This window comes from Lagopus leucura, unplaced genomic scaffold, assembly GCF_019238085.1.
Source record: "Lagopus leucura isolate 7727_CA_CO unplaced genomic scaffold, USGS_WTPT01 Super-Scaffold_100009, whole genome shotgun sequence".
Classification (NCBI taxonomy): domain Eukaryota; kingdom Metazoa; phylum Chordata; class Aves; order Galliformes; family Phasianidae; genus Lagopus; species Lagopus leucura.
The window spans coordinates 712,486-736,776 of record NW_024962266.1 but is presented as its reverse complement, the minus strand read 5'-3'; the positions used below and the strand labels follow the sequence as shown (position 1 = coordinate 736,776).

General features: G+C 39.7%; 1 protein-coding gene across 4 annotated transcripts in view; it reads right to left on the bottom strand.

Annotated features, from left to right (window-relative positions):
- Positions 1-8,894: 8,894 nt before the first annotated feature.
- PLA2G4A (phospholipase A2 group IVA) overlaps positions 8,895-24,291 on the bottom strand; it is a 75,322-nt gene continuing 59,925 nt past the window's right edge. For all 4 annotated transcript variants that reach the window (XM_042874130.1, XM_042874131.1, XM_042874132.1 and 1 more), the window contains 5 exons: positions 22,344-22,586; positions 15,731-15,915; positions 13,137-13,332; positions 12,767-12,924; positions 8,895-11,287 (listed from right to left, as the gene is read on the bottom strand). In XM_042874130.1, coding sequence (XP_042730064.1) covers positions 11,156-11,287; positions 12,767-12,924; positions 13,137-13,332; positions 15,731-15,915; positions 22,344-22,586 — 914 coding nt within the window. In that variant the 3' untranslated portion in view covers positions 8,895-11,155. The remainder of the gene's footprint in view (positions 11,288-12,766; positions 12,925-13,136; positions 13,333-15,730; positions 15,916-22,343; positions 22,587-24,291) is intronic.

Here is a 24,291-nt window from a genome sequence, read left to right as displayed (position 1 = left end):
CCTTCCTTCCTTCCTTCCTTCCTTCCTTCCTTCCTTCCTTCCTTCCTTCCTTCCTTCCTTCCTTTCCAGCAAACCTATGAATTTTTTATATGCAAATATGGCATGTCAATGACTGCAGTTGAAGCTGTCACAAGCTGCAGTAAGATCATGCCCAAAAAGTATTGCCTGGGACACAAGTCAAAGTGCACTAAAATCTGAGGATCTCTCCACCATCTGATATTCAGTGTGACACCCCTTGAATAGTTTTGGATCTATCCTTTCTAAAGAACATCTGCTCTATCCTTTCTAAAGAACATCTGCTATATTTATATGAGTTTGCATGTATGTATATATATATATGTGTGTGTGTGTATAAACATACAAAATTGCTATGGGTAAAAATTAACAAGTCCAGCTACCACCTCATTTTCTTTTTTGCCCACTCAAAAATGAGTGATACATAATAATGTATTTGCAATCTGGTAGTTCTTTACAGATGAAAGACCTAAAAGCAAGAAAAGTGATAGGACACAAGCAAAATAATAGCATGTCTGTGAAGGAAATCCTATTCTGCATGGGCTTGTCCCCCATTCATAACTTTTACGATCAAATCCTCATCAGGGACTGATCATAGTAGTTGACTCACTTGATGTGTGGATGCCCTACGTTTTCTTTATTTTGTTGCTTATGGCTTAAATTTATCCTAAATTACTATAATGTAACAGTGGCCTAAGAGTTTAGTAGACCTAAAACATGAGCACAAACCCCATAAGATACAAGTAGCCTTCAGTAGCCTACACACAGATATGGCAGAAACCTCAGACACATGTGCACTGACAGTCCCTAGGGAAAAAACATGCAAGTGCCACAGGCTGCAGTTATCAACAGCACAGCCAAGGCCACGCTCTCATATGGACACCAACTCATTCTAGAGAAGAAAAACAGTTCACAGTTCTCCTTGATTTGTGAGTGCTGCAAAAGAGTCTGAATTTTTCAACCTTTGTAGGCAGCGGCTTCTTAGGGTTTTTGTTTCATTTTTTTACACACAGTTTTCCGTGAGTTACAGGATGACAATATTTTTTTATAGCTACTGACAACTAATGAAGCAAGTGGATTGATGTGTAAATTACTTGGCAAATAACTATAAATAACTAGCTAGACTAACTATCTCCAGCAGTTTTGCAGGTGGTAGAAGGCTAAGCTCAGAGTCTCAGCTCATGGAGGCATTGTATCTTCTCCTTAAACACAATCAGAATTAAAAAAATAAAAACCAAAACACTGTTCAATAATTCATTCATGAATATCTCATAACCATATAATAATCAGCGACACAAATAATAGACTTATAATTATTGTGATACCACTAAGAAGCACAAAACTTAAGGGGATAAGATTCCTGTAAAGGATTTTAAGACAAATTGGCAGATGTGCCCTGTCTTAGAAAGATGGAAAGCTGTTCATACTTTACTCTGAAATCATTTCTATTCCAAGAATAATTTTTCCCAGCTTCACGGATTGGCTGTGACAGCCTGTTCTTGTGTCACAAGAAGGGCCCACTTGGGTACAGCAGGTTATGTCCTCCATACCTGCAGTGAACAGATCACTTGGAGGCAGTCAGCATTAATGTCCTGTAAAAGTGTGTTTGTGCATCAGGGAGAAATTAAATCTTCATTTACTGAGCTAACAGATGACAGCACCTCATTCTGACTGTGGTTCCCTGCCTGGGGAAGGGCTCACCATCTCTGGATGCCCAGACCTGCCAGGGATGTCCTCACTGTGTCACTTCCAGGATGGCCTCGTCATGCTGAGCAATATTGCGCTGCTGAAATCATCAGCCGACAGCTGTGAGGAGAGGACACTGTAGTGATACAAACACTGAGGGAGTCAATGGTGGACTTGCAAAAGCACTCGAGCACTGTTTCCTCCTGCTGGAAGCTGAAGTCTAGATTTCTACTACTTTCTTTTCCCTAAACATTATCTAGCAGGCCATCATTTGGGCATTACCTGTGGCCTTACGAGACAAAGTTTTGCATTTCACAAGAGCTTTCCTCACTGTCCTGGCACACAGAGAACATGGAAATTATTAGCAAGGGATATTTTTCTGTGGCTTGCCATCAGAAAGTGGTGATTCAATTGCATCCTTAAGTCAACACATTTTGCTAAGCGCATCTTACAACATCACAGGCAATTATACAAAGACATTCTAGTGAAGTTGAATTTTTCATTCTGACATCTATTTAATTACACAACATAGTGGAAAAGCTGGCTTTCATCATACTGTAACATATGAATGTTGAAATTTCACATTTGAGTGCAATGTTAAAACTTTACCAAAGGGAATGATTAAGTATTTCAGCTCCTGGAATCTGAATTCTCATTCTGATTTGAGAGAAAACCAAATCTAAAACAGCAAATTCCCTTTTAGCTCTAGGAGCAAGGATCAAATTAGCAGCTTTCTGTGGATAGTTCTCATATTTTCCCTACTTAGCAGTCATACATTTTTGCAAGACAAAAGGAAGGAATTAATATGTTTTAATCTTCTTGCTGATTGCTGTTTTGTTTTATTTTTTTTGTATTTTTTTTATTATTTTGTTTTGCTTTGGTTCATTTGCTTTTGCATTCACTCCTTTGTGTTAACTCCTGTTTGAGGAAATAAAACAATGCCTGGCAAAAATTTAGATGACATGCATTCCCTGATGACCAAATTGTGCTGATTGGTTGATTAAAGGCATGGACCTATGTTTTCTGGCAAGTTATATGCATGAGTGCACACGTCAAAACCCAGGTGAAGATGAAAAACCATAGACCAAACACTGTGCTTTCGAGTTGTCATTCAAATTGAGTAAAATTTGGATAGGCAGGCAGTTACTGTTGCTCATAAGGAAAACAGCTAAGTTACAGCATATGCTGTACGAAGCAGCTGAGGTTGCAGACTCAGAGATGCTTTCTGCCTGTTTTCCTGCATGAAACTGACATAAGAAAAATCAGTGTTTCTGTTTACCTGTTTTTAACATCATTTCAGTTTTACCACTTTATGCAGACTAAAGCACAATTTTTATCATGTTTTGCTGCTCTTTTCACTACTGTGCAGTATCAAATGATGCACAAGCAAAAAGCCAGACCCTGATCTCATCACTGACGCCTGCGTAAATGCACCAATGGGGCAATGATCATTTTTATTTTTAATGTAGTTTTTAGCTGAAACATGCTGTGTTCCATAGGTATGAAAGTGAGCTTTGTTTGCTTCTGATCTACAGTTCAGTAAGTTGAATATAAATTTTAAATGTGTATGTTTATCTGCACAAATATACATCTGCTTTCTTCATCTAGGAGACAGTATTTCTTGACTAGATGGTAGAAGCCTTTTTAGAATATCTTCTTGCTTCACTGCAACTGAGTATAAAGGGAAAATTTCTATTATTCTGACATGGCTTAAACGGAACAAGCAGGTTCAGAAGAAATTGGATTTCCAAAAATTCTCTTGCCCTCAGTGATTTACCTACAACCTTTTTCTCTGTTATTTATACTTATGGATACGAATCTGCTTTTTCTTTTACACCTGGATGGAACTTTTGTCCATTGGTGACTTCACAAATCCTCCTAATTACACAAATGTCACCGATCTAGGTGTCACTTCTGTATCTGGTCTCAAAAGTGCCTAGAAGAGTAGGGAGGTAGAAAGAGCACAAATTTTACCCTTGGGGAACCAAGACCACCCAACACTCAGGAGCAGCCTCTGTATCTTGCTGTGCACAGCCCTGGTGTGCCATCCTCCTGCCACTGACATGCCATCATTCTGGAGCCACTGCCTGCTTTCTGCTGAGCAGCATTTACTGGACTTAGCATGTGAAACACGGCTCAGGCTCCAAAAAGAGCAGTAATGCAGAGCATTATGCACAGTACACTCAGAAAAAGAGCACTGAGCTCCAGTGCCAAAGTAAAGGAAGAGAAGGGAATATCTGATACAGGTGTGCTCTAAACACCAGCCACCAAATGATTATCTGTGTGGTATTTGGCAGTCCCTTGTCACCTGAAAAAAGTAACCACAGAATGGGCATACAAGTGAAAACAGTCTCTGGTGCAGTGGTTATTCAAATCTGCTTGAGGCCTGCTAGCATGAGGTGCACAGGCACTGCTGGCTCCTTGCTCCATGGGTTGGATGGGGCTCAGACACATTTTGCTTGCTCCCCTGGGGTTGCCAACAGCAGCATGTAGCCAAACAGCTGGACGTTCACATCTGTGTCTGCCAGCGCAGAGGTACTATCTTAGCCATGCAGGCTGCATCTATCTCTGCAGGCATCTAGCATCATTGATGGCTGGACTGGATGATCTTGTAGGTCTTTTCCAACCTTGGTGTGCTTCTGTGATCAGTTAGTTAGTGTCATAACAGTGTTTGTCCATAAGACATAAACGTCCTGCAGTAAATCCTCAGGATTTGGCAAAACTGGACCAGAAGGAAGCACTTGTATTAAACCTGAGCAGCTGCAAAGCATCAGTGTTTCTAGTTGCCAGGCAAAATACTTGCCTCAATTTCTTTTAATGTCATCATCTCAATTCCTTCTCATGCTTTCCATAACACACCCTAAACAACGAATTGGCAAACAAATGCTTGAATGTGTGATGGGGAACATGCCTCTGATATTACCTCATCGTCCCAAATGCTTACAGATCTGCTGTGCTGCAGGGTCAAGTGCTTGTGTTCCCGTGGAGCAGGCGATGTCCCAGCAACCAGTCCCATTAAACATCAGGTTAGGAACAGGTACAGTGATAAAGTAGAAAATGGGAAGAAGGAAACTGCAAAACTTCTGTGTTCTGCAATGGCAGAAATTATTGTTTCATCATGAATAAAAACATTGTCTCCTATTTCTCCCTGCTCAATCACCTAAATATACGTCTGGTTGAGAATGAGAGAAACAGAAAGGCCAAAAATCATTCTAAAGTACTTGTGTTTCTGTTTCTAGCTCAGCCACAAGCTTCAAGGACACGGCACCAGAGGAGAACTGCTCTGACACGGTGGCAGATTTTTAAGCAGAACGTTGTGTCAGCATCCATTCCCCAAGAAACTGGAAGAGCCTAAGGAAAACAAAGGCATAACAGTTTGATGGAGCTATTTCCATCTCCTCTTCTGTTCCAAGATCTCTTCTAACCAGACCTAGAGGGAGCAGGAGTCTTTTGGCGCAGGCTTCCGCCCCTAATTTCTGCTTGAGCCAAATTTGCAGCGTAGCACTCAGGGATTAAACAATCACATAAGAAATTGCCAATCCTGTTGTACTGAAAATTGTCATTTTTTTGCTTAGCCAGAATTCTGAATGGGCCACTCTGCCGACTGTATCTTTTCACTGCCTTTTCTTTGCATGCAAGCAGTCTCGTGTTTTTGTTGTCATGGGGAATTCTTTGCTATGGTGATCTTTTACCTAGCGTGAGAAGGGCCCGTGTATAACAACTTAATTGGGTGAGTCAGATTAATACACAAATCTAACTCGCATGTGAAGTGAAAAGCACTAAGAGCAATGGGTGAATTTACAGCTTCAGGAAATGTCTACATGCTTTTGGTTTGAATATCGACAAACATGTGGTGTGTAAATGTCTGGTTGCACAACCTGTTTCTCCTTGCTGCTAAAATCATATCCATTTGTTTGTGCAGAACAGTTGAACCTCAGAAACAAACCTCCTGGTTTTCCAAAAGCTGAGATCTGTGGGTGATCCAATCTGTTAGAGAATCCCAGAGCCTGTTTACACTTCTCAAGTTGCAGACAAAATAGGCTGGATCAAAACAACGCATTTGCTGTGACCCAGTTCCCTGCCAAAACTCATTTTCCCTTTGCTGATGCAAACAATCTTGAGGTCAACATCTTTGCACCCTCATGCTTTCCAGGTTAATAGGATTTTTTTCTGAGCATTCACTTCCGTTGCTAAAAAAGAATTAAAAAAAAAAAAGTTTCCAGTGCCATCCCTCAAAATCACAGAACCACAGAATGGTTTGTGTTGGAAGGGATCACCTAGTTCCAACCCTGTGCTATAGGCAGGGACACCTCCCTCTAGACCAGGTTGCTCACAGCCCCATCCAGTCTGGCCTTGAGTTCTTCCAGGGAGGGGGCAAACTCACTGGGCAACCTGTTCCAGTGTGTCAGCACCCTCACAGTAAGGAATATCTTCCTGAAATCTAGTCTAAATCTACTCTCTTCATGTTTAAAGCCATTTCCCCTTGTCCTGTCACTACCTGTCCTTATAAAAAGTCCCTCCCCAGCTTCCCATCAGGTACTGGAAGGCCACTAAAATGTCCCCCTGGAGCCTTCTCCAGGATGAACCACCCCAATTCTCTCTGCCCGGGAAAAGTTCTTTTTCCTCATTCTACAATCCAATATCCACAGTCTTCTCAGTAGATTTTGAGAGAATCTGCCTCCAAACATGCATACATTTGAGAAGAACCTCCTCCAAACACATACGGATACGAGTGCCAAGAAGAACAAGAAAGGCTTTCATAGGTACCTCAACCAGAAAAGGAAAGTCCAGGAAGGCATACCCCCCCAGTGAGTGACACAGGCAAGCTGGTTATGATGGACAAGGAGAAGGCTGAGGTACTTGAGAACTTTTTGCCTCAGTCTTCTCTAGTAACTGCTCACGTCACAGCCCTCGAAGGATTGGTTTGGAAGGAGGGGATTGGGGAAGCCACATCCCTTTCACAGTGAGCAAGATCAGGTTCATGACCACATACCAGTCTATGGGTCCTGATGAGGTGCCTCCCAGAGTCCTGAGGAAACTGTTTGATGTAGTCACAAAGATATTTAAATGATATTTGAAGTCATGCCAATCAGGTGAAATCCCTGGTGACTGGAAAAAGGCAGCATTACACCCATTTTTAAAAAGGTAAAAAGGATGACGCCTCTATGTCAGTCTCACCTCTGTGCCAGGGAAGATCATGGAATGGATCCTCCTGGAAGCTACTGTAAGGCACATGGAAGTCAGGGAGGAGAAACAAGAGAGCCAGCCAAGTGCTCTTCTATGATAGTGTAACTGCATCAGTGGACAAGAAAAGAGCTGCTGCTATCACCTAACTGGACTGCAGTAAGGTCTTTGACACAGTACCTCACAACATCCTTCTCTCCAAATTGGAAAGAGATGTATATTATGGGAGGACTATTCGATGAATGAGGAACTGGCTGCAGGATTGAGTCCAGAGACTGGTGGTCAATGACTCCATGTTTGGATGGAGATCAGTGATGAGTGCCATCACTGAAGAAGAAATGTGGCCAGCAGGGCAAGGGAGATGATCTTGCCCCTCTGCTTGGCACTGTGGGACCTGACCTGGAGCAGTGCATCCAAGTGTGGAGTCCTCAGTAGAGGAGAGATGTAGACCTGCTGGAGTGCATCCAGAGGAGGGCCACAAAAGGGATGGAATACCTCAACTATGAGGACAGGCCAAGATAGCTGGGGCTGTTCAGCCTGGAGAAGGCTCCAGGGAGACCTGAGAGCAGCCTGTTAGTATCTAAAGGGGAGCTACAGGAAAGAAGTGGACAGAATCTTTAGCAGAGTCTGTGGTGATGACAAGGGGAAATGGCTTCAAGCTTAAAGAAGAGAGATTGGATATAAGGAAAAAGTCTTTTACAGTGATGGTGGTAAGACACTGATGCAGGTTGCCCAGAGATGTGGTGAGAGCCCCATACCTGGAGACTTTCAAGGCCAGGTTAGACCACATTCTGAGCACCTGATGGAGCTGTGGAAGTTCCTGCTCATTGCAGGGGAGTTGGATGAAATGACCTTTAAAGATCCCAGGGCTAAAACAGACCAAGAATAGTTAGAAGGACGGCTAAGCAAAAAGTTGCATATGTTCTTGGTTTCTCCTCACTTATCAGAAGTGGAAGGGTTTTGTACGGTTTTTCACTTCTATTCCCCCTTCACATAATTTTTAATGTGATGGGTAAGACTAGAAGTATTATCTGTCAGCTGTACAGCTGGCCTGAAATAGGTTTCAATCTGTAAACTGCTCATCATACCATGATGGATTTTTCTACTTGAAGTTTATGGGCATAAAATTAGAAGAGGTTTTATTGAGACTGCTGTGAAATGACAATTATGAACTTGGCAATGAGCTTCTGGGGAGTCAAAGACACTTCAAATGTTTGAAGATGTTGGAACAAGGTTTTGTTATTATGACTTTGGGTTCAGCAGAGGCAGAGAAACCACTACCCTTGCAGGCAGACAACACAATCCCCAGTGAGAAAACAATGTCCTTGTGTTTGTGAAGTACCTGCAGGTACTCAGCTTTTAGCAAACAGAAGCAACAAACCAACAGCTATTTGATCTGAACAAGCTAGAAGGAATGAACATGTTGACTTTCGCCAGTTTTTCAAGGAATCTGAGATTAAAGACAGCAGAAACGCAGCACGCAAACCCACGCTGCAATCAGATGTGCACACAGCAGCACAAACTATCCAGTAATGTGGTGGTAGCAGAACACAACAGTAGGAAAATGACTGAAATGCTGTTTTCACACATGGGGCTGCTTGAGGAAGTTGTGTTTTTAACATAACTGAAAAGAAAGACTTAACAAGCAAAGCCTTGAATGTCTTCCATGTAAGCTATCCCGAGAGCTTCCAGATACAGAGGTGTTCTATAACCTTCACCAAAAAAATAAAGTGAAAGCACCACATAAATGATCAAAGTAAAAATAGCAGGCGCCAAGTACAGTAAGTGTTTCTTTTTGTCTGATAACACTGCAATAACATAAACTGTATAACGCATGATAAAACACTGCCATAAAACAGAGAAAGTACATACTATAACGTAAAAAATATAAAAACACTTATGTTAGCAGAAGGAAAAAAAATATAAAGAAAATATTACAATAAAATCATGGTACCAGTTTCTTCCTGTACAGCAAAATTTATTGGAAAAAATGTTTAAATTATGCAGCACTAAGATAAGTTACTTTTATTTTTGTTCTTGATTTTAAACATGCATTAACTCAAACAGAAATGAAACCTATTAATCAATGCAGAAAGTGTTATTAATCACCAAGCATCGCACGCAGATTTAAGGAGGGATGATGCAGTACCTATTACATATTATAATTACTTTCCTTCTCACAGGCTTAGAAATTTTAGCAATTAAAAAATATCTAAGCTATTCACAATAAAATGAGTAGTCACTGAATTAGCACAAATTTTGATAAATGAGCAGTTACTGTAAAAGTTGTTCTGTCAGAAAACTATCAAACAAGATCAGACCTGCTTCAAATAGTCTTTACTCAAAGTGATGCTATTCCTTGTGATGACTGCCTCTGTGCCTGCTAGGATATTGAAGGCCCCCTCAGACTGATAAGGGGGTCTGTTAGAGTCAACAGAAATCTTGAGACCAAAACCTCCCTTAAAACTCTTGCAAGGAAACACTCCTGCCTTCTGACCACAATCCTGCAAACAACTTCAATTACGTGCCTTGTTTTCACTGCAGTGAAATTCCTAAAGTGTGTTTTTCTTCTCCATCTGCTGATGGTCAAGCAACTCGCAGCATAGCTGAGGACGGTTTTTGTCCAAATCTCTACAAATATCTTTTTTATGCTCTTCATTGACCTTCAGAGACAGTAAGTCTACCTTTAGCCACACTGTTCAGTCCCTGTCGCCTTCTCCAAACTCCAGAAGAGAACAGCTGACAAAAAATTGCTGGGACTGCCAGGTACACCTGCTGAGTGTTAATCCCGTGAAATTAAAGAGATGCAAAGAGAAGCCAGCCAAGCACTTCTCAAATGTGCAGCTCTTGCTTCTTGCTCCCATATGTGCCACCAGTGGCCCCATCAGCTCCTTCTGCTCTTTTCTATGTTATATACAAGCTGATTACATTATTTCAAAGGAGGCTGGAAGTCTTTCAAGTGTGACTATATTTTTCTCTATATTTACTTTTTAACTACATTTACTATGAAGACTTTCATCACTTTTTCAGATGGTACTCAAATAACCTGTATCTAACTTGCAGTCTTCAGTTATTGGAAGTACTAAAAATAGACTTCAAAACACAACCCTTAGCAGATTAACTACTTCACATTCTTACCTAGGAATATTTTATTTATCCATAGTAAACACTGCCACTGTTCCTTTGCAGAAATGTTATGCTTTTAATCATGACATGCAAAATCATTTTTAATTTATCTGGAAACAATTTGTGTAGAAATTTGTGAACTGACAACTACCTAACATACAGGTGCTACCAGCTAAAAAAACCTCAAGCACTGTGATTTTGTGGAACAAGAGAGAAAAAGGAAATGTAAAAAGCTGGCTTTTTTTTTTCCTGTCCTTGATGGATGTATGTATTCTTAAATGTCAGTCAAGCAGACTTTGATTTTTGTGAACACATATGCGACTCAAAGATTCAAGAGCAGATCCTTTCAAATAACCATTACGAAAGCTCTACTAAGATTAATAACCAGCTGAACACCCTACTTATAATCTCAAAGTTGTACAGATCTCGCTTTTTTTGATAGGCATTTGTTACCAAACATTTGCTGTTTGCCACTCAGTCAAGAAAAGCAACACATGAAACATAGCTTGATGACGGAGCTTTGGCTAGGTCAGTACATCCAATGGTTATGGGTAAGCAAAACCCCTTCCAGTACAAGAAACCAATCTTAACAGCAATAACAAGCAGTCAAGTGACTTACATTCAAGAGAAGTGCACTGAACAGTATTAGTAATTATTGACTTTCTAAAATAAAGCTGAAGGAAATCTCACTGATGCAATTTGAATGGAATCAGGGTCCATGGTAAGGAACTCATCTGCATTATCTCTGCTAGTAAACTTTTATTCTGTTGTTTCTAATTCCATCTCACATTTCAGGAGATGCCAGTTGATATCAATTAAAAATGAGACAATTGTCCTACTAAGAAAGACCAGTGTTTACACTTTCCTAAGATAAAAAATAAAGACAATAAACTCAGTGACTTTATAGCCATACCAACATACGTACATAGCTTTTAAAATACGAATATCAATATACTGAAATGCTTTAAATGTTAAAAAAAAAAAAAGGAAATACAAAATAATATTGAAAATTCACAAGAAAATGTTTTCAGGAGTTCAGCACAGCCCTTTTTTTCGAGAGGAGTGTTGCTCTCATAATGTCTTTCTGAATCCAGTTATAAAGATAGAATCAGTTTCTTGAAGCAGCAGACCTATGACACATTCTCTACGTGTGGTTGTTGTTAAGATTGTTCTTGTTAAAGAATCTCCTTGCTTCAACACTGCTAAGTGACACAGAGCAGCGAGATGGATTTTCCTTTCTGTATTCAATGCTTTCCATCATAGCCTGCTTGATCACCTGGAAAACATTTAACAACATGTCATTCAGGAAAGTAACTAAGTTTCAATGATTACTAATTGATAAAATTCATAGAGAAAAACCCTTCAGATCTTAATGTCTGCTACTCTTAATTCCACCTCTGCTCCAAAATTCAACAAAGTGATTGCTGAGTATCATTATGAGTTCAATTTCTTTACTGCATAACACACTGACTGAAATGTAATTTATAGATAAAGCTATGATAGCATACCACCAATGTCAAAGAAGTCACTTAGGAACATAAACCATCTGAAGCGAGTTCCAAAACAACACTGAAGGGTAAATCAAAACAATGCAAAAATTCACAGTTAATTAATGCATTAAATCATGACTATCTTGAAGGATTACACCCTCGTTTTTGCTTTCTTGGTCCCAATGTAGCAAGGTCTGCTTACTGCACTGAAAAAAAAATAATCCTTTCTTTACCACAGATGATACATCTGTGAGTATAGAAAGCTACTCTACAGATAATGTGGGAACTGGGTTATCAGTCATGGTCCCATGTTACAGTTAATATCAATTAAAAAGTATAATTAATTGTTGTGAAGTTAACGGGTGAAGAAATTTCTTTACAAAAGAAGTTTCACGTCCCCTTTTTTCTTTTTTTTTTTTTAGAAAAACATCATACATAAAGGCCTGGGTAAAAAAACCTGAACATAATAGTGCATATCCTACACAATCACCTTTGCTCAGTTACCCTGCAGAGCTTTTGATCTTCAAATGACAAAAACATCACAGAAACCAAAGTAGAATGGAACATGAATGGGAACAGGTCCTGACAAGCACAGGTTCAAGCGCTGCAGGAAACACAAGACTACTCTTTAGTTCTATTTGGAAGAAAGTCATGATATTCAGTCCATCTTCCTAGCCCTGAAAGTAGACTTTTTTTATCTGCTTGGCAGCACCTCCTGACCTTTTCAGCAGCATATTTGCCTCGCAGTATATGGAGAGAGGATCGTATATGGTAATGCTTCCTATAAAATTGGTATTACAGAACTTCAGAAATAGAGGTCAGGTGAGAAGACCAAATTCTACTCGTCCTGTTCTCCCTATGCATCCCATCCAACTTTCTTCATGTAATTCCAGTCACTGTATTACCTACAGTGACCTGATTCTCTACATTCCTTCCCATGCTGGAAGGACACAAGTCAACCATACCACAGTTTGTTGTGTGTGCACCCATCATCAGCGCACTTCTACATAAGCTCATATAGAGCCTATCTTGAGCTTAATCCAGCCCCCACTGGCTATCAATGGCTTTGATCCAGCCTCAATTTTGAGAAAACAAGGGGCACAACTAAATAGAGGAAGCACCTTGTACATCGAAATTATCAGGTAAATACTGAAATAAAACCTCTGTACCATCAGTATAGCTGATAAAGGGCTTTACTTAGATCATCTGTTCCCCTCTTTTAACAGTCTAGATAGTTTAAGACCCTTCAACACTGGCATACATACATCTAAGTTATTGAGGGTGTTGAACTCCATTAAATCGTGAAGCCTCTTGAAAGCCTCATTGGGATACTGGAAGTTGAAGGTAGAGAATGGTGTATTAGGATCATCAAAAATGTCAAAGTCAGCAAAGTCCTTCTCTTCCTTTGTCTCTCTTGGAAGACCTGCATACAAAAGCAAAACACAAACACAATCTAAGACTTACCATCTTACTTTTTAAGGGTTTTTTGAAAGTCCTAATCATAACAGACTAAACATAACAGTCCTAAACATAACAGACACTTCAAAGACAAAAAAATTTCTGGCCTCTAATCACTTTGCCATGAAACATTTTTAAAGGAACAGCTAGATACAGCATCCCAAACAATTTGCTCACCTGGAGCTTTGTACTTCCGGAAGTTGATGTTTGCCAGTACAAAATGGATTATAGTTGGGCAATCCTTCTCTGAAGAGGTATCCTTTGGTTTAAAAACATAGCACTCCTTCAAGCCCTCTCGATCAAAAACATTTGGATCTATTTTTGGGAAAGGAAGCTTGTTCATTTTGGCCCATTTTTCAGCAAGTAAAATTTCCTGAAAAGAAACAAGATGCATATAAGCACTCACTGAAAAGTAGGATTTTTCTTTAGAAGGATGCAGTTCAACCAGATGTCAGTTCTAGAAGCAATTTTATTAACTCATACTTCTTTACTGCAGAAGAACTAATCAAGCTGATCTTTGTACAGAAGACCCAGTACAGCAAACCGAGCAGCTAACTCAGTCTGCCCAATCCTCATCACCTGGGATGATTCACAGGAAGGAAAGAATTGGTCTGTCAAATAAATCTTCATTTGAATTTACAGAGTTGACAGGTAGGAAAAAAACATTTGTCATTTTACTTGCAAACTGAGTATCAGCACTATGGAAACCAGTGAGAGTTAATAAACACAAGTCCACGCATTGTTATGTTCCCAGTCACATCACAACACAGGGGAGCATTTGAAAGCATGCTAAGCAAAAGAGTCTAGAAAACAGTCTTTTTTTCCTTCTAACAAGTCAGTGAACAAAATAATTTGCAAATAATGACTCAAAAGCATTTAACGAGGGTGTGCGAAAGGGAGGGGAAGGAAAATCAACATATTCAGTCTTGGTTTTAAATGAAATAGGACCTTTCTTGGAGCAAATGTTTTGGATACACAAGAGATTAAGAGACAGTGGGTATAAAACGATAAAACAATAAAACAAGTGTGGAGCCACTGACTTCAGCTGGCTGATTTTCCAATGCGGTAGAGTACTAAAAGCGTATCAGAGTGCTACCATAGACAGAACAAGCCCAACTGTTAAACTGACATCTACTCTTCATAGCACTACGCACAGCCAGTAAACAAAACCTGTTCCTGTCCTTTAGGCCATTATCATGCAACCTCTGCCTCTATGTGGTGGGCTCTATGCGCATTAGCTAGAGGTACATCACTATTTTTATTATACACGTATTGGTGCTTCAGGAACAAATGAACCATTCCCTTCAACAGCAGCTTTACCGTTTACCACTAAAATCCCAAGGCATCATTTAAATTTCTCACTGTCCTTTCTTTTGTAAAATGAGTTCACCTTTTCAAACTTAGAGTTTATAGAAAAACTTTCAGGACACCATCCAGATATGTTCACCAAAACGGCACAGAAAACTGCAACGGATTGAGATAGAAGGCTCAATGCATAGGAAAAGTAATAGAAACAACTACGTAGAGCCTTCTACGTAGGCCCCATGTGCAGAACATAAAAAAGAGTGTAATAAATGTTTCAGAGGAGATGACAGAATTGTATCAGTAAATCCAGCTGATATGGAAGGTAGTCATGACAAATTAGGAAAGAAATTTTTAAATGAATTAATGAACTTAGAGGAAGAAAGACGACTGTGGGATTGAATCAAAATGAAAGGTCCTGGCACTACTCCAGTTCCTCTCAGAGTTCTACTCTTTCCAGCAGCCCCCAAGACACCTGGAGATTATGACTTTTCTAGTCCTTTTGCTTTTCTTTGCATTTGAAAACTGTGATCTTAATGTTGTTCTGAGGTTTCGTTCCTTGATAGTCAGAAGGACAAAAAAAGCTCTTTCTTTGTTCTAATTAAAAGTTGCCTGTACACTAACAAAGAACACCAGGTGTTCCTCAATTAGCATGCTTTCCTGGTTTCCTTAAAACTTATTTATTAAAATTCACTCGGGTTTCAAATAAATGTTCCCTATTCTTTAAGACCCTCACAATAGACTATGAAGTACTGCTGTTTCTTTATCAGCTATCTAATCATTCAACATTAACCTTTTTTGATCAGCTGCAGCTGTCTGGATGCAGAACTTGTACAGACTGCGTGGCCTAACAGCCATGCTTTCTACACCTGCTAAAGAAAGTAAGCAGGTGTATTTATTCTGTATTTAATCTGTACTTTTCTGTGGTTTTTGCCTTGGCATGAACACATTTAGGCATACTGCTTAAAACAGCACAGGGATTATCCTAGAGAGATGAAAATGAACAGTTAGTTTCATTTACAAAATGTTATACATTTAGCAATACCAGAGTAGCTGAGTGAAAACCTGTTTTGACAAGGCAATGACAGAAAAACATTAGTTTGCATCACAGAAGAGAACAGCTGTACAGATCTAAAAGCACAACAGTAAACTTAACTGTTAACTACTGATATAAAATCAGCAATTCAGCATGACAGCAAGACTTTCATAAAAAGCAACACAGCTACTACTCTAAATAGTGGTTTGCAGAGATGCAAATTACATTCTTCTACTTTGTGTCACTTGTCTTGTGTAAATGTAAACAGGAACTGAGGCAGAGTGGAATATTCTGCCTTGGTGTGGAAACAAATTGCTTTAATGCTGTAGACAGACAGAATTGCCAGCGTTAAGTGAGCAACCAGTTCAACTAGAAAAATAAAATTTAACTTAAATTTATTAATGCAAATAAGAGAATACCCTATCTTACTTACTTTGAAAGGCGGACTGGAATCACTTGGCCTTGCTGAAAAATCGAAAGAGATGATGAGATCAACTCCTCTTTGAGGTCTTAGGATAAGTGGATATGGAAGGTTAAATGTAAGACCACTGTCCACAATGTGAATCTTTTTGCTCTTCACATCTAGTGGCTCATATATCCTCTCAAACTCATCAGGATCTATGCAGAACAAATGAAAACAAAACAAAACAGGAACACATCAATCAATTAAAAACTGCAATTTTGATGGAGTTTTTAATGTTTCCCCAAGTAATGAAGAATCTAGAAACTTTAAAATGCTCAGTATTCCAGCTAATCATTAAAAGAACACATATATCACCTTAAATCTCATCAACTAGAGAAGCAGAAAAAGAAACAGGTGGGATGGTCCCAATAGGTCATGTGCAGCAACTCCCTGCCTCAAGGCAGAAGTGGCTCAAGGTGTAACTGGTGAGGACAGATGCCCAGCTTTATCCCTGGCCTTACTAGCTTTATCCCTTAACCCAACAACACAAGACACAAAGGAAAGTGTTTGTGGGATGCCAAGATAGAATCCTAAAGTATATCCCATGCCCTACAATCCCTGCCTAGCCTTCTCCCCAAGTTTCTCACCTAAACCTTCTGTTCTTTCCAGCTCCTCTTCACCCAAATAACTGGAATTTGCCCACAGAGCTTCAAAGTGGATCTGCTCTGGGGCACTGCTTGTCTCTGTCTGTTCCTGACTGCTCAGGATGACAGGTCAAACAACTTGCTTCTCAACCCACTCCAAACCTCATGACCTCATTACTGTAACCCATATTCACATCTGAAATTAAGCAGTGGACAGAATTAGCTACTTACTGTCATTATAAAATAGTTCCTACGCCTAATGTTTTCAAACTAGACAACCTAATTTAAGATTCCTTCTGAGTCAAGTCATTCCATCGATGTCCAAATGGAGGGCTGAGGAAAATGATGTTTTCCTTTCAATCCCAATATTCTCTGGGTGCCACTCAGGAAAACCAAGTGAGTTTTGGCGGGTGTTATTGTGCTATCCAATCCTCTGGATACTGTTAAACCATCCCTGTAAATAGGTAAAAATTTGCTCCTAACAATTATTTCTAGCTCCAGATTTTAAAAGTATTTCTGATTCATGGTTTAGCTTTTTAACTAAAAACAAATTACAATATCTATAGAGGGCAGTGTAATCTAAGTAATGCTGAATAGAATGCTGCAACTATTTCTTGTATGATTAAATTTACTATCATCTACCTATTAGTGGTAGAAATTATCTGAAAGAAAGATATTTTAACGTGAAAAAAAGAAGATCAAATCTGATTCAAATTCCAGTTTGAAAGAACAAACTTCTTTCTTCATTTCAGGATCCATGAGAAAAAAATACTGCTATGAGCAGCAAAACATTTATAATATTTTTTTAGTTCTGTTATTATTATTCCCTAAACTGCAGTTGGATAAAAAATGATTAAAAAAATGACTCACCAGTTTCCTCATATTTGCTCTGATTCCTATAAAAAACATCTTCAAATTACTGCTTGGTGCTAAAGAGCTGAATAAGAGACTTATTTGAAAAACAGGTATATTTCATACCTGTTAATCAGCATAAATCAATGAAATTATATTAGAATTTATCGAATTACTTACGATCCAATATTTGCCATTGAAAAGATGCACTTACTACACACACCTCTAGCACAATTAAAACAGTTCTGATCTCCCTCTCCTTTTTTGAAGACTGTATTTCAAACAATCTATTATTCATTTTAAACCTTTGTTCTTGCTAGAATTCCCAAAAATTGAAAAAACATCTTTGGTCAAGTTTTGTATTAGATTTTTTTTATAAAACTTGAGTTTGAAGCCAAATCAAGTTAACGGTGATCTTTTAAATTAAGTTTGTACCACCTCCTGTATTTTTTATGCTACTGCATACATAAATCCCCTACCAAAAACAAAACAGCTCTATGGAGACAGTGTTTGCGATACTATTTTCCAACTTACCATAACGTAATTGTTAAGATACTTAATAGGATAAAGCATTGTAACATCATCACTGAATTTATAACGACCACACGGATTGTTATCATTATTCATGGACTCCTGTAATAACAGGAGAAATTCAATTTTAGAGCTTTTTTTTTTTTATCACAGTATCTTTTAGAAGTAAATCTAGTTACTACACATGATCTTAGCCAAAAGGCCGAGAAGCGTCTTTCTCGTTTCTCGTGTCATTAGTGATAGGACCAGGGGGAATGGTTTCAAGCTACGGCAGGGGAGATTCAGGCTGGACATGAGGAAGTATTACTTTTCAGAAAGGGTGGTCAGGCACTGGAATGGACTGCCCAGGGAGGTGGTGGAATCACCGACCCTGGGGGTGTTCAAGGAAAGACTGGATGTTGTGTTGAGGGACATGGTTTAGTAGGAGCTATTGGGAATAGGTGAACGGTTGGACTGGGTGATCTTTTAGGTCTTTTCCAACCTTGGTGATTCTATGATCTATGATTCTATGATCTATGATCTAGTTTTTGAACTGAGAAGAAAAGTTCCAAAACATAACCTATGTCCATGCTGTGTGATCAGAATTAAAAACGCAGTGAAGATTATCCAGTAGTTATTTTATTTTAACGTCCTGAACTTAAGGGCAGACTCAGCATGTAGTTTGGATGGATTTACATGATGGAGATGGAGGCCAGCAGTAGAACCAGTGAGGTAAGACAAGCAGCCAGACTGAACCATGCTGAATGAAGCACTGCTTACTTTATACCCTATGCTGCAGTTATTTTAAAGGGCTGGGTAAGAAACCTTTATTCCATTTATATTTTACAACACGCGCTCCCAGAACTATCACACCACGTACTCCAGTAGCCCCGCTACATCAGCCCACCATTATGCACCAGAGTGAAGGCTGAAATAATATTTATGCTTTGAGAGCCTGGGATGTGAATTTTCAGATCAGGCAGACTGCTCTTCTGAAAGATGTATCTGTATGAAGAGAAGCTTTCAGGTCATGGAACAGCCAACAGAGAGATGCATGAAATGCTTGCCTGGTCTGCAGCAATCGGATACACAGCCAGCTTGGAAATAAACAAGAGCTGCTTGGAAATAAAAAAATACTGTGCTCTAGCGACCAAACTTTGTCACAGATGGCAGCTTCAATGAAAGTAAGGAGGATGAAAAGGGCATTTGCTATTGACGTGCATTTACTATAGCAGAGTTTCCATAAATAATGAAGCAAGGAAGTGGAGATTATAAGTAAGGAAGTGGAAATTGTAAGTTGTTTTTTTTTTCCCCTATTGTTATTCATATGGCATTTTCTCAAGGAATTTTGGTGTGTTGTAATATTAAGGCACAGAAATAAAACAACTCTGAATTCACAATGAAACTGCTCAAGAAATGTAAACTTTGAAGCATATTTGTAGTCAGTTAAGAAAACTCTCAGTACAAATGGAATCCGCAGCAAAATGATGCCAAGTATTTTCATTATATAAGCTGGGGATGTAAGCACCAGAGAGACAGAATTCACAAAGTAGAGCACACACATGAAAAAAAACAAAATCACAATACAGTTCAAATACAGGTGCTAGACTGGCATTTTCACCAATTTATAACTCTTAATGAGCCCACTGCAAGAGCAGTTTGCTCATGTACACTCTCTGCTTCAGTGCTTAAGGAGTTAGATGCTGGCCCACTGACTTAGGCAGCAGTAATCCCACTGATTGTCACAAGAACAGAATCTGGTCTGTAGGAGTGTTTCTTTCTAAGCAGACTGCACACCCATGCTGAACTCCCAGAGCATGATTTGTGTCTGTGAAAGGCTTGAGATTACTGGAGATGTAAAACATTACTTTTTGATTCATTTACTTTTCTGTTCATATACATTTTGATTCATTTACTTTTCTGTTTGGGGTTAATAAAAGCGAAGTTTAAGAAATCCAGACTTCTCTGTACTCAAGCTGCTAGGAAAATTCTTACTGATAGGAATAAATACGCAGTGCTTAAATGCAACCAGTGCCATGGTAATACATGGTATTTCAAATTTATTCCTAAGTTTCTTTTCTATCTATTCCTCTGGATTCCCAGGTTCTTACAGCTATTAGCAAAATTCACCAGCAGCATTAAAAAGTGGATATGTTCTGCACTACTGAATGATTAATTTTTAGATTAACTGCTGACATTTTGTGCTTTGTTTTGGCTTTTTATTACTCCTGGCTACATTGGAGCCATTCACAGATGTTAGATTTTTAGTTGTTAATTCAGGTTTATGAGTCTGGGCTCCCAAAAAACACTAAAAACTTGCAGCTATAGCAAACTTCCACCAGACATTTTAGCCCAAGAATTTTCAGGTGACAGACAGTCAAGTAATTGCCTCAGAGAAACAGACTCATTCTGTCAAGCCCGCATTTTACTTCAACTGAAATTAAAATCCAGGAAGCTGATAGTTGATATTGAAGATTATCCACGTGTCTTAATTATGCAAAACTCTCATCAACTGTCACTTTTTCCAACCATAAGTTTACTACCCGCTTTCCTGCCTCTTTTAGAACCACTATAAATATTAAGATTACCCAGTTGTAAACACCTCTGAGATGGTAGAAATATTTAGAAAGTGGAGTACAGATGGAAATTACTATACAACCACTCAAAGGGATTTGTTACATTAACAAATACACATTAGACAGCGCCTGCTCCTTAAGCTTTTAAACGACATCTGGTATTTACTATTGCCTAATGACTGACTGAGACAATCTATTTCCTCTGGATAGAAAATAGGGACTGAAGTGACTGTTATAACATGGGATGGTTGACAGTGCTGTGCTGCCACACAAGAACATGGAAGGAACAGAGAATGGCAGCTCCTTGACTTGAAAGATGTCAATAATAATCTACAAGCATTGCAGTTTGTACCACAGAAACTCCACACTGTATCTTGACTGTGACTTAACTTCTCTATAGGGAAAACCACATCCATAACGCAGCGCTCTGTTGTCTACTAAGGAAGAAAAAAAGTGCATCAGAGACAAAAGAAAACTCAGAAATTCAGAGGCTTTCACTGAGCAGAGCGTAATTAACACTGCCAATAGGAAGTCTTTGAAATGCTAATTAAATGTGATACCTAATTCTCTACACCTACTGTCCTATTCACCATGCAGTTCATGCAGAGGGGTGGGGAAAGGCACTGAACAACTTCTGCAAATTGATTTTTTTCTTAAATTCAAGTTTGCCACCAGCATGCTTGCTTCCTGCTTATGACAAGATGAAATAGGGTATAGAAGGACCCTGATGAGGTTTAATAAGAGCAAGTGTAGAGTCTTGTACCTGGGAAGGAATAACTGCATGTATCAGTACAGGCTGGGGGCTGACCTGCTGGAGAGGAGCTCAGGAGAAGGGTCTGGGTGTCCTGCTGGACAACAGGTTGGCCATGAGCCAGCAGTGTGCCCTGGGGGCCAAGAAGGCCAATGCTGTCCTGCAGTGCATTAAAAAGAGCGTGGTTGAAGGAGGTGATCCTCCCCCTCTGCTCTGTCCTGGTGAGGCCACACAGACCATGGGCTCCCCTGTACAAAATAGACAGGGACCTCCGACAAGGAGTCCAGTGGAGGACCACAAAGATGATGAAGGGCCTGGAGCATCTCCTGTGTGAGGAAATTCTGAAAGACCAGGGTCTGTTTAGCAAGGGGAAAAGAAGTTTGGAGGGGGCGGGGGGAGGGGGTGGGATCAGATGAATGTTAATAAATATCTAAAGGGAGGTAGGAGGAAAACAGATGAGGCCAGGCTCTTCTCAGTGGTATGTAGCAATAGGACAAGGAGTAATGGCCTAAAACTTGAACTTGAAAGATCTGTACTAACATGCAGACAAACTTCTTTGCAGTGATGGAGCACTGGAACAAGCTGCCCAGAGAGGTTGTGGAGTCTCCTTCTATGAAGCCCCTTCTATTCAAGCCCCATCTGGATGCTGACCTGTGCCACCTATTGTAGGGTGCCTGCTTTTGCAAGGGGTTTGGACTCAGCGATCTCTTGAGGTCCCTTCCAACCCCTGGGACTGTGAAATGCAGATGCGTCTGACAGATCATTCACACTAGGAGGAACATGGAGTCAGGAAGGCAAGGATGTTCAACTAAAGAAGTGCACTGCCTCCACAGGATTGTCAGAGGAAAACAAAAGTGTCAGAAGCTACAGAAAAGCTGTAGAAGGATAAGGAGAGGTTCTCCTTCCATCCAAAGGCTTAGCCTGTGAAAAGAACACAGACCATCCCTTGGAGCAGCCCAAGTGAGTAAGAAGCAGCCTTAATGAAGGGTGCCACACACAAAAATGGCTTGATCCCCTCTGTCAGCATCTCCTTGAAAACAAAGCCAAAATGGTAGCAGTTGTGCTGTAGAGCTTGTCAGGGGATTCAGGAAGTAGGTGGCAGGCAAAACTGTTGTGCAGTGCCTTTTGTGACTCCCAGTCATCTGACAACCTTCAGTGCTGGTCAGTACTCATGACTGCTTATAGAGAAATGTTGTCCCACCTTTGTTCAAGAGCAGTTGTAAACCCTGTAGTTTGAGTAAATGTTACCATATTGAGGAACACAGTTTAATCAATGAATATGCAGCAACACAGGCTTTCTGCAAACTAACCTGCAACGGCTGCATCTAGTTCATCTTCTTCCACAGATTCCTGAGTCAGGAGGTCTGCCAGAGGAGACAGTGGGTAACAGCTGTTGAGGTTCAATCCCAGCATGAAGTTGTGCACTTTCCCAGCACGTCCTTCCCTGGTATTGAAAAGGGCACTATCACCCACCAAAGCCATCAGCATTCGCTGCACCCAGCTTTCTTGGCTGCTGTTCTGATACTCTTCATTTGCCTCTGAATTTTCAGTGCCTTTAGAGGACAAAGGAAAAAATTCAGTGGTAAGCTAATTAACGTGTGAAGTATTAAACCAAAATTTCTGGGTCTTTTGAAATAAAATATCAAATAAAATAAGCAGAACTAGGCCATTGCCTTCTTTCAAAGAGCCACAGACTGAATGAAGGAGCTTATGGAGAGAATGGATAGAAATCATCCTGTCACCTTTACAAGCCAGCGAATGTTCTCATTTGCACTATAGCAGTGTGGATATATCCAACAGGAAAACGTGCTGGGACTATGTTAGATGACCTGAGCTGTATTTTAGCTAGTCTGGATGGCAAAGGCAAGAAAAATATGACTTTATCTGTCCTAGACTCAGGTGAGAAACTTGAGTCACCAATATCTGTATACTGTAGACTCAAATTCATCTGAATGTATATTGATATCTCTTTCATCCTTTGCTGACTGCTAGAAATCCAGCTTTCCTTAAGGAACCAGAGCTAGGCCTCTGAATCTTCATAAAATCTTTGTTTGGTTCTCCTGAGCACATCCCTTTACTGTGCCACTGGAAAATACCAAGGTATGTCCACCTTTCTCAGGTGGAGATACAGTATTTATACTGGCTCTGGGTAGTCTGCTCAAATAGAGGTCATTTCTATTTTACTTAACTGCAGACAATCTCAGAGTTAGATGTATTCCTCACAGTCACAGTGGATATGGAAGTATGCATAAAGTTGTAGATATCAGATATGAATTCTGTGATATCTGCATAAATGAGAATGCTATCACACAGAAATTCTAAAATATCTGAAAAAGATAACTTCACTAGAGACAATAATCAATATTTAATTTTACTTAAGAAGTACAATGAAATGTCCAGTCTTAAATATCTACAACTAGTTGTTATAAATGCTAAAATGAGTTGGACTGGTGTGACCATTTATAACCTGCCATAACACAGCTTTTCCATTGCTTTGTACATTGAGATCACTCAAGCTCAGGCTCTTTAAACAAGAAGAGAGATAACAAACATCAAACACCACGGAGTTCTGAGGTCCAATATTCATAGAAAAATATCCTATAGAAGATAAGCAAGTGCACACAGGACAGATCTGTAGGTTGTCCTCCACTATGGCTACAAACTGTGAAAAAAATGTAGTGTTTCTTGCTGGCTTAAATAAGAGCTTCTAGTACTTAAACAGGAAATCTGCAGCATAAAAAGTGATATCACCCCTCCCTGTTATTTTACACATAAGGGAAATGAAGAAGCAATCATTCAGCTCAGCTAATGACCCAATCAAAGGCTCAAGATTTCACAAGGTTTTCTTTTCTTCCTGCAGACTTTAAAATTACAAATGAGCACACGGAGCCACATTCCCATTCTTGCCTAAGTTGTTAAAAAAATAATTGAATTCTTCAGATGAAAATCACTATTATCCCTGTATCATCATGTACAGAAAATGTTATTAGGATAAGACCAGAACCTGGACTGAAATCTCACACATCCTCAGGTGGTTCAGATGCCTGAATTTTTTCAGTAGGATCTTTTCTTACCGCACGTGGTTGTGCCTGTTCTGGGAAACTGGATTTGGGCACTGTTTAAAGCACTACGCCAACCACTAGGAATTTCCTGTACCAGATATTGTTTGTACAGGTGCTGGAAGATATCTACGAATACTGGAAACACAAAGTAAACCATTCACAAGTAAATATTTGATAAGGAGCCCTTCATAACAAT